The sequence below is a fragment of the Telmatherina bonti genome (assembly GCF_933228915.1).
Source record: "Telmatherina bonti genome assembly, chromosome: 9".
Taxonomy (NCBI): Eukaryota; Metazoa; Chordata; class Actinopteri; order Atheriniformes; family Telmatherinidae; genus Telmatherina; species Telmatherina bonti.
Window position 1 is genome coordinate 30822580 of NC_136627.1, and position 15000 is coordinate 30837579.

Here is a 15000-nt window from a genome sequence, read left to right on the forward strand (position 1 = left end):
TTACATGATCCGCTGTGTTTTTTGGTCACGCCCCATTTATCCTACTTATTCTATGAATTAAGTTAAAAACTCTGATTTTGACAAAACTCGCTGCTACGTTACTGTCAGGAACAAACTGTGACGTACCTGATCGTATGGTGGTAGAATTTGAGGAGGTTGGACAGCTTGTAAAGCAGGACAGCACCTGGCTCCGCCACAATGACTTGTTCTATCCGGACCTAAGTAGCAGATCAATAACAAACGAGTGAGTACATCAGCAGAGCATGGCACAACACAGTACGCAATCAACAGTAAGCTCTTCAGACTTTAATAGAATTAAAATGGTTGGCTGCCCACTTTCAGCGGCCTGCAGACTCCCTCTGTGATGTGTCCCACCACTTCTTGCAAGTTCTCCTCCACACCTGATAATAGAGGACCAAAATGAAATCAGTGGTGTCAAAGTAAAACAAACCCTTAAAAATGTTTTAAATGCAAGTAACCTCCAAGTTAGTGATGACTAAAGGCACTGTATGACTCTGAACCAGATGGACACCATGTTTCACTGTTCACACCTTGCACGGTGACTTGTTTCAGGAGAGCTTCTAGATGTTCTTTCTCTGAGGCGGTTGCTTGGTGCAGCCAGGCCAGCATGTCCCCAACATACCTGAAAGAGCAACAAAAGTGCTCTGTATTAAACCGCACGTCACTGCAGAACCAGGCAGAGGGATCATCTTACTGTGGCACCGTCACTGCTCCATTTAGGCATGGCTCATCGCGTTTTACTCCCATCACACACAAATGTCTTTTGCTGTTACGTAACGGTGGAAAAACAGCGAGGTTTAACTTGGTGAGGGTGCGTATATGAGGATGTGAGGATACAGGGAGGAGAGAAAGAACCTGATGTTCTCAGAACTGTTGATTCCTCCTATAAAGTGGAGGTGATTTTGTGCTCCACACGCGGTTGGTATTCTAAGAAAATCTCCCATTTGGCTCCCGGGCACTGGAGGAAGAGGAGGCGGTACGATGGGAAACAAAGGCTCACTCAGACACTGATCTAAACAATGAACAATTTTCTGTGATTGGGTTATATTTCAACAATTGTGACAAATACAATCACAGATATATAACATAGAATGTGTAGGAACATATTGCTGTTTGTCAAAAAGTGCCACTATATTCCCAGACATATTGAGAATAAAAATAAACCGGCAACTTTATTCAAATGTTTATGTATAATTTGATTTTTTACTGAATAGTTGAGGTAAAATGATACTTTGTGATCTAAGAAATATAGTGGGATGATCAGGAAAAAAGTATTCTAATTAAACATCACCAATAGAGACCTTTAAAAATGGTCCAAGTTTAGTCAAGATATTGTGTGTTATTTTAAAGGAAATCAAACCTAATATTCATATGGATTACAAAACAGTCCTCTTATCTATAATGTTTAAAATGTTGGCTTATGATTCCACAAAAACACATTACACACAGCTTCAAAGTGTGTCTCTCCCTGGCATCAACTGATTGCGTTGCTGCAAACTGCACTAAAAAACCTGAATAAAAACAATGAAAATGTACAAACAGTAGCACCTGCTGGTTGAATTTCAAAATGACAGCAAGTGGATCAGATCTGTGCTTCGTAGTCAGAGGGATTTCACTGTCATCGTCATGGGACTTTATGCCTTAGATACAGTTGCAAGCTTCTCCTTTTTCAGAAAAAAACAAAACACTTGTCTTTTCATGTGATGGTGAATAAGTAGAAAGTCCAGTGATTTGGTTTGGGAAATCCAACCCGTTTCGTGACTGTCAGCACCCATGGCCCCTTGGCATTATATACCCTGTCTGCTGTCAGAAATCTGGCCGTGATATTAGAAAGTTCTTTTAAATTGGACAAACAGACCGATGAAGTTGTCAAAACAAGCTTTTTCAAGCTAAGAATGATTACCAGTGATGCCCAAACTTTCTAAAGATAGTTTTTATCACTTCTCGTTTGGACGACTGCAACTCGCTGTATGCTGGTGTGGATCAGTCGTCTCTGCACCTGTTACAGTCAGTCAAGATGCAACTGCTTGTCTTTTAACTCTGTGGTTTTCAAACTTTTTGTATCACAGACCCCATGAGAACATATGCTCCATTTATGGCCCCCACCACGACAACAATGACATAACAAATGAGTGATCTTGCAGCATCCTCTACATGTGAGGCTGGAAGAAAGTCAGAATCTCCATATATGAGGAGGATAAAGTGGTTTTTGGTGGATTTGTTTGAACACTGTAACAAGGCCAAACATCAGCCTCTCTAACTGAGGCAGGGTCAAATTCAGACTTTTAATATGACATGTACTTTATTGGTAATGAGTCAATGTGTTAAAACATGAAGGTGCTAATTTCACAGATTTATCTCTGCATTAAATGTTTAATTGTGACACATCTGGTAAAGACCAAATTTATTTCTGAAATGTAGGTCACATACTTTCTACAATTATGTAGTGATGCCCTGCAACCTCCATGGGGATCCTGACCCCCAGTTTGAAACCACTGTGTTAACTGGTAGGGGAAAAGCATAAACACATAATACCAATTTTGCCATCTTTGCGTTGGCTTCCTGTGCAATTCCAGATCGATTTTAACATTTTACTCCCAAGTTTTAAAGCTTTAAATGCTTAGCAGCGTCTTACTGATCACACCTGGTTTGTGTTCATACTCCTAGAAAGCTCGTCCAGTCTGTAAATATTTTTAAATCCCAACTCAGGAGTAAATTCTGAGCAGAGCATAAAACTTATTTGTTTTATTTTGCACCTAATGTTTATTTAATTGCTTTCTAATGCTAGGATTCTGGTTTTTATGTTTTTATTTTCACGTTTTTATATTTTAATTGTTTATTTTGTATTTTTTAAGTTTTCAAATTTTATGAAAACTATTGGATAGCAGCCAGTAGTATCCAGCGTTTTAAAGCGCTATAAATAAACCTGAAGTTGCAGGTTTTTGCTTCCTAAGGCTACGAACGTCGCTTTTGTGAACAAAAGGCAGAAAAGTTATAGTTTAGATAATATTTCACATTCATAGTTTTGAGTGCAGCTCTCTCCCATTTCGTAAAGCACAGTTTTCCCACAGAAGAACTTTTAGAAGTTTAGCAGTGGAAAAAAAACATGGAGTTTTTCCTAAACTCAGCTTGGCTGTATGAAAAACTCCAAAACAGGAATTTCAGTGAGAAGACAGGGTTTAACAAACTCTGTGTGAAACCAAACTACCACCCTATCATTTATAAACATTTACATTAAGTTAGATGTTTTCATTCGATGTGAGTCAGAAGTTTGGACCAGCATCCATGGAGAGGAGAGGAGGTATTTGGAGGAGATGAGTCTTCAAATGATTCATAGTTTTCAGTTTTCAGTTGCAGTTTTACTTAGCTGTGACACCCAAACTATTTGGTAAAGTTGGAGAATTGATCATGGTTTGGGCTCTTTTTATAGCATTAAACATGCAACTGTTAGCTATTCTTTCCTTTCTAAGATCAGGGTGCATGTCATCCAAATACATTCATTTCCCTAGAATCCACCATTTATTAATTTATTCTTTATCTCTGCCACTATGGTTCTGTTTACAGTATGCCCACGTTTATTTGTTTATTTATTAGCAACTTTATGCAAAAACAACAGCGTGAACTTTTAGTTTTTTTTTTTTTTTTTCTGAGAATGGTTCTTGGTCTAACTTAGATGCCATTAAATTTTAGGAGTGATGTTGCAGGAATTGTGCCCTCTTAAGAATCTTTTGACAATATGGCTGGAAATGAGCTAAATGACAGATGTCTTTGCCCTTAGTGTGCTTTTCTATAGTTAGGAATGTTTCTATGTGAACATTAAAATATAACTGATGCTGTACCTCATAGGATCATGCGAATGCATTTCTATTGGGCGAGGAGTTCCTCCTGGCCCGCCTCGGGTCAGGGCGTCGATGAAGCCTCGTACTACAGCACACCTGCGTGCGGTCCCAAACTCATCCAGGGTGTACCTAAACAAAGGAGAAAAAAGGCCAAGCCCTCATGTAAAAAAAAAAAAAAAAAAGATGGAAGCCAACGTTTTGTTGTACAGAATGTGTGCCGTGGTCGGTTTCTAAGATCAACAATGTAGCTAGCTTTTCCAGCAGGAATGAGTTTGAGGCTTTTCTGATGACTTGGTGGTGACAAACGCTGCAACAGACTAAACAAAAGATAGTGTTGAATTAAAACTCAAGGAACACTGGTATCCAGCCTCAACATACCCAGCCGCTGGATGGCCTTGGTCTGGACATTGTGTGGGCACAGAGACAGGTGCTTTTCCAAAAACACAACACAGACAGAAGGAGAACTGAGACTGAAAACATTGACGTGTGAAAGTTTTGTTTTTTTTCTTCCTTGTGCTGCTTTTTATTCTTTTATATTTTTTTAACAGATAAATTTAGGCATGCAGTAAAGTTCAGGAAGTCCTGTTCAAGAACTTGCTTTGTCTCACAACAAGTTTCCTCCTTCTGTACAGGAAATTATTTGCCCATGTGTTGTCTTACATCACTATTAGAATAATGTTTATTTCTTTTTGCACACTTCCACTTTCAGTCAGTGCCACAAGGCTCACAGTAACAGGCATTGCATTAACCTCTGCAACCTCTGTTTCAACACAATATCTGAATGCATAAACAGAACGAAAAAGTTGTGAATTTATTCATAAAATCATTTGACTTTGAGTCTTAAAGCTCACATTTTTAGCAAAATTTCCATCAACATAGGAGAAGTATTTTAAAGGAAAGTGTACTGATTTCTGCAGCCGTTTGATTTTGTAGGAATAATCAACTCAATTATATTCATTGAAATGAGAGTCTGAGGGGAAAAAGTCTATTAATTGACATAAATAATACATTTTACAATCTGTATGATGCTTACATGATGTAATGGAAAATTATAAGTATAGATTGTTGAATTGTTGGATAATTTTATTTTCTATTAAGGAGATTCTTGCTGGCTATATGGTGATGACATTTTCTGCTCTCTTCATCCTTTCAGGCTTTCTTGTTTTATAACCAAGAAACCTGCTTCTCTCTCCATAAGAACAGCAGCGAGCATGTCCTTAGGTCTCACTATTTAGTTGCAAGTGCCCAAAGAAATCAGTCACAGTGACACATTGAGCCTTAAAATATTCAATTCTAAGTCAATCTGTAAAATCTAAGACAGATTACACAGCAAGGTTTTTTTCAGTTTGAGTGTTAGACTGTATTACTTGTAAAGAACAGGTCGATCCTGTAAGGCCGCCATGGCTTGAGTCAACACAGGGCTGATATCACACGCCTCCTGAGTCAGTCCTCTGCATTCGTCTATGTAGGGAAAAAGAAAAAAAGCCCAAGAAATTTGACTGCTTGTTTCATGCTTAACTCAGTGATGCTAAATGCTTTAGAGCAAAACAACCCTAGTGGTGACAAGCAAAACACAGAGAACATTTTTCAAACAGAAGTTTCCATAAACTTTCACAAAGAAGTCACAGAGTTTGCTCGTGCTCCTCCAAATACAAACAACAATGGCCAATCTTTCCGACGGTGCTGAAAATGGGTAAACACTCTGCTGTTGTTGGGCTTCCAACAGGCTGGGAATACAAGTAAATGTCCTCCACAAAAATGTCTCTTCATCAACTGATACAACATATAAAGACAGATTATAACCTACCACAGAGTGTGTTTCCATCAGCAAAACAAATGTTATCCTTCATCAGATTTACTGCATGTAGTGAAAACTATTTTATTGCCCCGTTGATTCCTTAAAGTACTGAACAACACAAGCCACATTGAACATATATTGACAGGTGGGCCAGACAGACATCCTGTCGATTGGTGGACTACTTCATCTCCTGAGCCTCAGCTGCACATTCAGACAGTGCTCTATATTTTGTTACAGTATAATTACCAGTAAGAGGTTTTTGAGATCCAAACAGTTTATTTCAACACATGGTTGAGCTGTGGAAATTTTGTTTTGTTGGCATTCCTCTGGTAACAACAATCAGAGGGTATGAGTCATATAGGGACAGAAATGAGGCCTATACACGCAATTACTCTCGCTTGGAAAAGTTAGGCTTTCTTTTCATATAAAGGTCCAAAAACTAAATATATAAATGATCACCAAAGGCCCAAAACAGAACCGTGTACACTCTTCACCCTGTCAGTATGCTCTTCCCTTGTACAAGCAGACCTGCCGTGAGTTGTGAATGTAGCTGTGATTGTAACTGTGTGGTACTCACTCTGAGCCCAGCGGTACAGTTGCTCATATGAAGTCTCCTGTAACACCGCCATCTGCTCCATGATCTCTAACCTGAGAACAACACACACATGCCGAGAACACACATTACGTACTCGTGACTGGCAGCGCAGCACAGCACAGACTCTGATGCCAAACCTGGATGTTTTCTGTCCATAATAAACACCATAAATTCATCATGAGAATAAAAATAAATATAAGAGGCACGTATTGTTGCTAATGGAGAGTGGAGCAGTAACATGTTTCTCCTTACCCTGCCGTTTGCTGGTTTGTTCGCAGTAGGATTTTCACATCCTCGTGAATGTACTTCACTCGGCTCAGAACTTTGAAAAAATCCTGGCAGATTTAATTACAAACACATTAAAATGATTACAAGCAAATTTCAGAATTCAAACCACTTTTTTGTCTTCAGCATAGCAACATGAATATAATCAGGGGACATTAAATGTGTGAAGTAAAACAGAGTTGAAGCAAGATCCACCAAACCCAAAGCAAACCCATGCAAGTGTCTGTCTGAGATGTAAAACCCCGGCTGTGATGATGTAAGGCAGATAAGGATGGCTGTCTTTTACTCGTCTATTTTTTTTCTTTTTATTAATCTGTTTTAAAGTTTTATCAGAGTTTGAATAACAGCGAATGAGCAGTCATGGGGCCTTTTGCACAAAACCATGATAAGGGATTAGGTCTAGATGTCTTGGTCCTCCTGACTAAACACACACACACACACACACACACACACACACACACACATCTACATCATTTCAGTCACATCTGCACTCAATTTCACCTGCAATTTCAACACATTCATAACCAGAGTACAGCTAGGTGTTCAGTAGGGGAGGGAAAATCGAATTGAAAAATTGAAAATTGGGATTTTTTTTGCTTCACAGTTTTTACAATTTTTTTTTTTTTTTTTAAATCAAATAAAAATAATCCACTATAAAATTTTAGTCATTTTTATTAATTTCATTGATCTTTTTGCTTGTCTTCTTGGACATTATAGCAGCAGAATGATGGTCTGGCTACTGTGTTGTTTTTTCCTAAATTAAAAGTTTTATACATTTCTTTAGTTTTTAATCTACACAAATCAGCAATATCAAAGATTTGTGGGAATTGCAATTTAAATCAAATCTGCACCCAAAAAATCGAAATCAAATCGGGACAAAAGCATATTGTCACAGCCCTAGTGTTCAGAGATGTGAACTAACTATGCGGTTTATAACTGTGAAGGTTTCAGCGGACTACTGAGTGTAAAATTTGCGCAGGCAGTTTGCGATACTTTGCTTTCTGTCTTTGTTCTCTAAGTGTGGTAGTGTTTCCCTTCTTTTCATTTGGCCCTCGACGTCTTCATTTGCTTCTCGGCTGATTTCCTTTTCCGACAAACAGAAGTACATCGTTCTCGTTGCCATGGGGGCTGAATGATTCAGTGATTGTGAGGTTCGATTGAGGAATTGGTGAGGATTCATCAGGATTTCTTCACCTGGCTGATGAATCTGTGTCTGGTCATCCTGGCTTCTCTATGTGCAGCCAGCTGAGTCTGGACGTAGTTTTTCTTGATATCTGAATCCTACTTCTGTGCAACAGGCCCCTGATGCTATTGCTTTCTATAGATGACTAATGTGGCCAGTCATGTTTGTAATGCAGCATGTAAACAAATGGCTGATACCTCATCAGAAGCATTTGTTATTTGGCACCAAGACAGGAAGAGAACTTATAAGCCTGACTAAGTGGGAAATTAGTTTGGCTGCTTCAATAGTAATAATAACAAAAAAAAAACACAAGAGCAGCAGAAAAACCTGGATATAATTTATCAGCTTTGTTGATGTGGAGCATCCATTGTCTGCAACACAGACAGACAGAAAGAGGAAACTGCTTCTAACGAAAACCTTTGGTCAACAAAAAGTTTTGCTTTAGTGCCTCACACAGATTTTTCTCAAAGAGTTGAAGTCCAGGTCCAGGTCTCAGTCCTACATGATACCGGGTCCTGACTTTAAATAACAGGTCTGATTTTGTTGTGGGTAGTAAATCCTTTTACCTTTTTCAGGTCTAGTAAGAGTTCTTGGGTTCATAAATCTGACAGATTGGTCATTTGACAGTAAGGAACCTTTATAATAATTAAAATAACTGCTTATACATTTAGGACGGTCAAACACATTACATGTTGTTACAGCACAATGGCAGAGATAGGATGCAGATGTTGTTACAGCACAATGGCAGAGATAGGATGCAGATGTTGTTACAGCACAATGGCAGAGATAGGATGCAGATGTTGTTACAGCACAATGGCAGAGATAGGATGCAGATGTTGTTACAGCACAATGGCAGAGATAGGATGCAGATGTTGTTACAGCACAATGGCAGAGATAGGATGCAGATGTTGTTACAGCACAATGGCAGAGATAGGATGCAGATGTTGTTACAGCACAATGGCAGAGATAGGATGGAGATGTTGTTACAGCACAATGGCAGAGATAGGATGCAGATGTTGTTACAGCACAATGGCAGAGATAGGATGCAGATGTTACAGCACAATGGCAGAGATAGGATGCAGATGTTACAGCTTCTGTTTAACAGAAAAGACAAACGACTGATCAAACCGAACAGCTACAGCAGAGGCATCGATCGGCACCTCATACTTCCCTCCATGCTGCAGGTGCCAACAGAAGCACTGTTCACATTATTTCATTCATTAGTTTACATGATATTAGAGATTACCTCAGTAATTGGTGCGTCCCGAGCAGCTCGCAGTGTGGCCATCTCCTCATTAGAGAGCTGGAACTTGGCAAGGAAAGCTTGAGCAACCCGAGCTCTCACCTCAAGTCGCTGACTACAGGAAAAACAAAGAAATGCTGTCATTTCCTTCACTTAGCACCTTTTTTTCTGGATTTTCTTTTAGGTTCTTAAAAGAAAGATGGAAACTGACTTTTCATTGTGAGTTTTATATCTTTTCTTAGCTTTTAGCCCTCAAAGTTTTTAGCTCTCACATGTAATTTTTCAAACAGTATTTTAGTCAGTCAGTCATTTTCTTAACCACTTTTCCCATTAAGGGTCGCAGGGAAGCTGGAGCCTCTCCCAGTAATCATTGGGCGAGTGGCAGATCGCCAGTCTATCACAGGGAGCAATGTTTCAATATGAAGTTTTAAGTCTGTATTTCTTCATAATATTATAGAATAAATCTAAATGAAAAACGAGAAACAGAAACAGTACAAGCCTTAATTTGAACCAAAACTGCATGTTTTCAACAACGTGTAACGTTCAAGGTTCTCCAGCAGGTGGCAATCACAGCCAACACACACACACACACACACACACACACACACACACACACACATACTTTGCTCCTGTAAACTGAAAATGAGACAACAGGGTGGGACACACACACAATACACTGAAGATATCTGGTGCATGAGTAAGATTCTACTCAAGTGTTCAAATGTGTAAGAAAATTCATATGGGAGGGAGGTAAGGGAGGAAAAAAAAAAAGAACAGAGCCGGATACTGTCCAGGTATTGTCACTTTGAACAACAACAGAGTGACTACTATCGTGTCCGGATGAGTCTCAATACAATAGCGACCATGGCAACCACCCCAGTCCAACAGGGAACTCTGTTCCAGGCCAGCAGAACAACAGCAGGTCCTCCCTCTGTTCCCATCCTTCCACCCAAAATCATCCCCTCCATATTTCCTCTTCCTCTGTGAAATGAGTCATAAGCAGTAAATCAGCGGGTTATTTTGGTCGAGCAGAATAACCTGGTGATTATCTGACCTTTGTTTTCTCACGTGGCGATAACGCCTGCTCAACCGGCTGAAAGTAAACGGTTGTAAACTGAATCTATGATTCAGTCTTCCTCTGTTCAACTCACCAAACCTCACACACGGACGAGAACAAGGCTTCTTTCACCAGATGTGATTTCTTCTGTCAATACTGTGTTGCAAAACGCAGACAGACCTTGCTGCTAACAGCTGACTTAATTCCAGCTACATTTATAAACTGCAAGAGGGATCATTAAAATCAATATTATGAACTCGGCAGAGACACAGCAAGCCTGCAGCCTGAGATTGTAAAAAGTTGTTGCTTGGTCTGTTACAGATATCTGTAATTACAGAACTGTATAAGGGTAATGTACCATAACACTGTTTTATAATTTGCATTTTAGAACTATGTCCCTACCCTACACATAAATAAAATAAATAAACAAACAAAAAGAAAGAAAGAAAAAACAAACAAACAAATGCACAAAGCCTCAAAAGCAGAGAGGAGAAAATTCAATTAGAATTGAATGCGACAGAGAGAAAACATCATGCTATTGGAAAGTAAATTCAAATTAAAGGCCCTCAAATACCCCAAGACCCCATCACAATTACAATGATGTATACAAACACAACAAGCCATACCAATGAGGTAATAATTAAACAGAGGAAGCATAAATTAATGAAACAATTTCCATGTGAACATGTATGCACCGCACGATGCATGAGGAATGTTCTGGTCAGATCTGTAAATCTAGCATGAGAAGCTACAGCCGTCAGACCGAGAGCAGCAATTTCCTCACCAACATGCACATTCCTGCAGAAAACCTCCAGAACAATCTAATTCAGTGATCTCTTCAACTGTCAGAAACCGGGATATAACATGAGATACTTAGCAGAATAACAGCTTCTGCTGTAATCTTTAAAAGAGAAGAAGCAGAAACAAAACAAATTCTATTTCACTTTTAACCGGGCTCTCGTCCCCGGCTTGTTGCTGATTATTAGTTTCGGGATGTCAGCAACTTGCTCACATGTCAAAGATTTATTCTAGAAGAAACCCCTCATTTCAAACATCCAGGGCAAAGACTGACAGACCAGTTCCTCTAGGATGTAAATCATAACATTCAGAGGCTGCTCACAGCGCTGGAGGTGAGGAAACGGTGGGAGGTCTCATACAGAACAAGCAAGCGAACAGGAACAGTGGAAAAGAGGGTTCACGTTGGACAGCGCTGTCAGGACATGACACATTCTTTTCCAGGCTGCAATCAGCAACGTGCTTGAATCTGTAACATCCTACTGTTAAGTACATGGAGTCTATGTGCCAGAGGTTTGAAGAAAATGAGGTCAACAAGCTTTTCTTGAACAATCTCCAACAAGCGCTATATTCATTTAGATCAAAGCTACATAATAGGATGACAAGTCAAGCAGTGTCTTGTATGCTAAAATTTCTAAACTGGTTTTTTCCTGCTCAAACGCAGAAACTGTTTATGCAATACAACGCAGTCCAAGCTCATAAAAACAGTCAATATGAGACTGAAATTACAGTGGCTGCTTAATTAACTCACGCAGCTGAGCTGCTAGTACAGCCTGTGAGAGCTTGATCAGTGCGTTCCATCCATCAGCCACTAAACCATACAGAAGGAAGGGTGAACTGCTCTGTAACAAGCAAATGTCCAATCAACTAACAATTTGTACACCATGTGGGCAAATTCTCCATTTAAATCCATCGAGGGCCATTTCAAAGAACTGCGTGGAAATCTGGCATTCGCAAAGCTGTTAGCTGCACGCCGATGATCAAAGAACACATGCAGCTACACGAGAAAATGCAAAGGAATACTTACCTCATTAGTGCCAAGCTGGGCTTTGAGGATGCTCAAGTGTCATTTTACACAGGTTGTCATTCACACTCTGCTGTCACTGACTGATCTATCTGAGGTTTCAGCTTTCTTTTCTGAATAATGGTCAAACTGGGAACATGCATTTTTTTAGGGAAAAACAAAAAGACTCAACAGCACATAAGGCCAAAGATCACGCATTGCATGTTGGAAGAACTGATGTGAAACATGAGATTTGCGACAAACCAAGTGCAGATAAACAATGACTGTGGTTGCTAAATCAACCCAGGCAACTAGATCTACTGTATCTGCACGAATGGTTTGGTAATAGTTGGAAAATTGGTGCAAGAGTGTGTTGCCTCCAGCTCTGAGCATGAGGTCACAAAGTCAACAGAAACATCTGCTGATGAGAGGTCTCAACTTGCTCAACATGATGCAGGGCAGGTGGGCAGAATTGCATTTCAGCATGGAACAACACACAACGCCTATTTTGTGCTCTTGATGACAGCATCTTTAAGCAAGACATGACCAAAACAACAGCGCCTCATGACTGGAGGTTAGCGGGCAAACGCAGGGGGGGGACTGCACTCTGTCACTCTCCTCCTCTGCTCCTTTGTTTATCCAAAATGCAAGTAATCTACTGTTACTTTCCATTTCATTAGAGTTGACAAATGATACAGTGTCGGGGAGAGATGAGACAGCAAACATTTAATGTCAGGCTCCCTCTGCCAGGTACGAAACAGGAGCATCAGCAGAGCTTTGACAACGATTGTAGTCTCCCAGCAGAGTAGCCCCAAAAGCACGAATGCAGCCTCGCTTTCATAAGTGTCAACAGCACGGACACATAAAAAATAAAGCAGTGCTTTGGGACTGGAGATGTTTGTGTGACCTGAAAAAACATCTGATGAAAAGGACTGAGGTGAGGAGGTGCAGCGGGACTGACTGGTGGGTGGCTGAAGGAGGACAGCTTTGACTGCACACTTCTCCTGGCTGCTACTTCGGAGACAAAATTGCTAGAGACAAGGTCAGAGCCCGGCGTGCACAAACTATCCAATCCGGCTGCGAGGTCACAGTGGTTCTGCACATGAAAATGTCACACAGACGGACAGCAGGTCCCAATGGGAGCACTATGCAAAGAAAAAGACAAGGCTAGGGACTGCCCACAAGGACATTCATGTCAAACCTCGGCCTGCCTCAACAAGATGCCTGACACAAATTGATATATAGTCCTAATTCATCGCTTACATGTGCTCAACGGTGGCTTTATCCCCAGTGCAGTCTTTCACCGATCTCAGACTCAGAACTCATCTCCTGCTTTCACTTCTGTCACCTCTCTGTAAAGGAGGTGCTGATGGTGGGCCAGTGAGGCATAAATTACACTAGGACGACGTCTTTAATGTCTTTTGCCACAAATCTACATCATCCAGACCAGTGTTCCTGCCTCAGTGTCAACACGCAAGGTCACCGGGAGCTGAGATCCCATCTGCCACAAATGCTAATGAACACCATCCCACCCTAACTCCCACCAGAGAGGAGCGGGTGTTTTATTTTCACATAGCTGTCATTACTGATGGCCCAACAGCATAGCATCGCCTGACAATGAGCAAGAGCAAACGTCTCTGGAACTTTATTCATTTCTGATCGCCAAAGAGGGAAATGCCTGCAGATGACTGGATAGTCCAACCACCAGTCAGATCCATGGAACGGTTCACCTCGCACTGAGGGAAGTGACTCAACAGATCTAATCTTACCGCAGCAGGGACATTATCATTATTAGACATATTGAAATTGGACATCTCAGAAAGAAATGGTGGAAATCCGTTATACCTGGAGCAGTGCGAGGCACATTTCGATGGAGCAAATGAAACATGAGCTCCAAGATTAATCTGATTCCTGAACTAAATGGCCAAATTCATTTATTACTGACACATAGATTACATTTACTGCAAGTTATTCAACTAAAACCCATCCATAAATATGTCTGTGACCAAAGATGCATTTCCTGCCTATACACTCGCATAATGAGGAGCTGAAAATGTGTGATCCTTGTAGTCGATTGTTCTTTCAAATATAATGCCACAAATTTCAGTCCCCACGCTGAAATACAAGACAATCAATCAGCTGTGCTCAGGTTATAAAAGTTTGGTTTCAATTAAATATAGTGACTGAAAACGACAATGACAATTAAAAGAAATACTGTCTTATTGATGATTATAGTTGCACTCCTTACAGTGTGTGACTTTACTATGAAAACTGTGCTTCTACAAAAGGTCTGGAAATTTTCCACAATGTAAAGTCTAGATATATTTTACCTGTTCTAAAACACAACAGTGTTGGTACCTGTAGACAATAAAAAATTATTCATTTTAGTTGTGTTTGTTAAAACAAATTAACAAAATAAAGATTTAAGATTTTCTTGCATTTTAGAAAAACTTCCAAACGTTTGTGCAACAGGAGAAGTAGCTATTGTTCTCACAAATCAATCAGCCTCTCCTGCTTTGGTCGACATGAATTATCTCATCACGTGCAAGCACTGTGTGAAAAGGGTTAATATTTGAACTTGGGGAATCACATTCATTTGACATTCTAATTCAAACAATTAAAAAATGGATTGTTTTGCAGAATTGAGAGATGTATGTATATAAAGATTTAGCCCTTTAGATGCACGTGAGAGATTAATTGTGCAAAATAAAACATTGGTAGTCATTTATGCAGATGCATACTGCCAAAGACAAAGTGTAGGATAAAACTTATCAAGTGGCTTGTGTATTTCCTGTTTCTGAGTTTGACTGAAGGGCCATTTATCTGAAAAACTGCCTGAAAAGAAAAGGAGTAACCTCTGTGGAAATGACAGAAAAATGATGGTGTCTTCGTTTCAACTGATGACATCCATCATTGTGACAGGTTTAAAAGAATGACTCATTTCTTCAGAACAGATAAGGAAAGAAATAATAGTTGGATATTTATCTGTAATTTGGGCACATTATATGAATTTTAAGTTCCCTTCCCTACTTTAAAAGACTCCCTGGTGTTCTGAAATGCCAGTTTCAAACATAAAATGTGAGCCTTGCCATACATCCGCTGTCTACAGTTTGGCGAAAACACTTATAAAACAATTTCGCTCAATGTTTCAAGATTTTAGTCGTGAATCAACATTAATAAA

General features: G+C 39.8%; 1 protein-coding gene across 1 annotated transcript in view; it reads right to left on the reverse strand.

Moving 5' to 3' along the window:
• The window catches only part of cog6 (component of oligomeric golgi complex 6), a 24892-nt gene that overhangs the window by 7616 nt on the left and 2276 nt on the right, over positions 1 to 15000 (reverse strand). The window contains exons 5-12 of the mRNA XM_079246576.1: positions 8968 to 9079; positions 6506 to 6588; positions 6236 to 6306; positions 5228 to 5321; positions 3861 to 3989; positions 552 to 643; positions 337 to 401; positions 127 to 218 (exon numbers count right to left, since the gene is read on the reverse strand). Of these exons, the coding sequence (XP_079102702.1) occupies positions 127 to 218; positions 337 to 401; positions 552 to 643; positions 3861 to 3989; positions 5228 to 5321; positions 6236 to 6306; positions 6506 to 6588; positions 8968 to 9079 (738 nt within the window). The remainder of the gene's footprint in view (positions 1 to 126; positions 219 to 336; positions 402 to 551; positions 644 to 3860; positions 3990 to 5227; positions 5322 to 6235; positions 6307 to 6505; positions 6589 to 8967; positions 9080 to 15000) is intronic.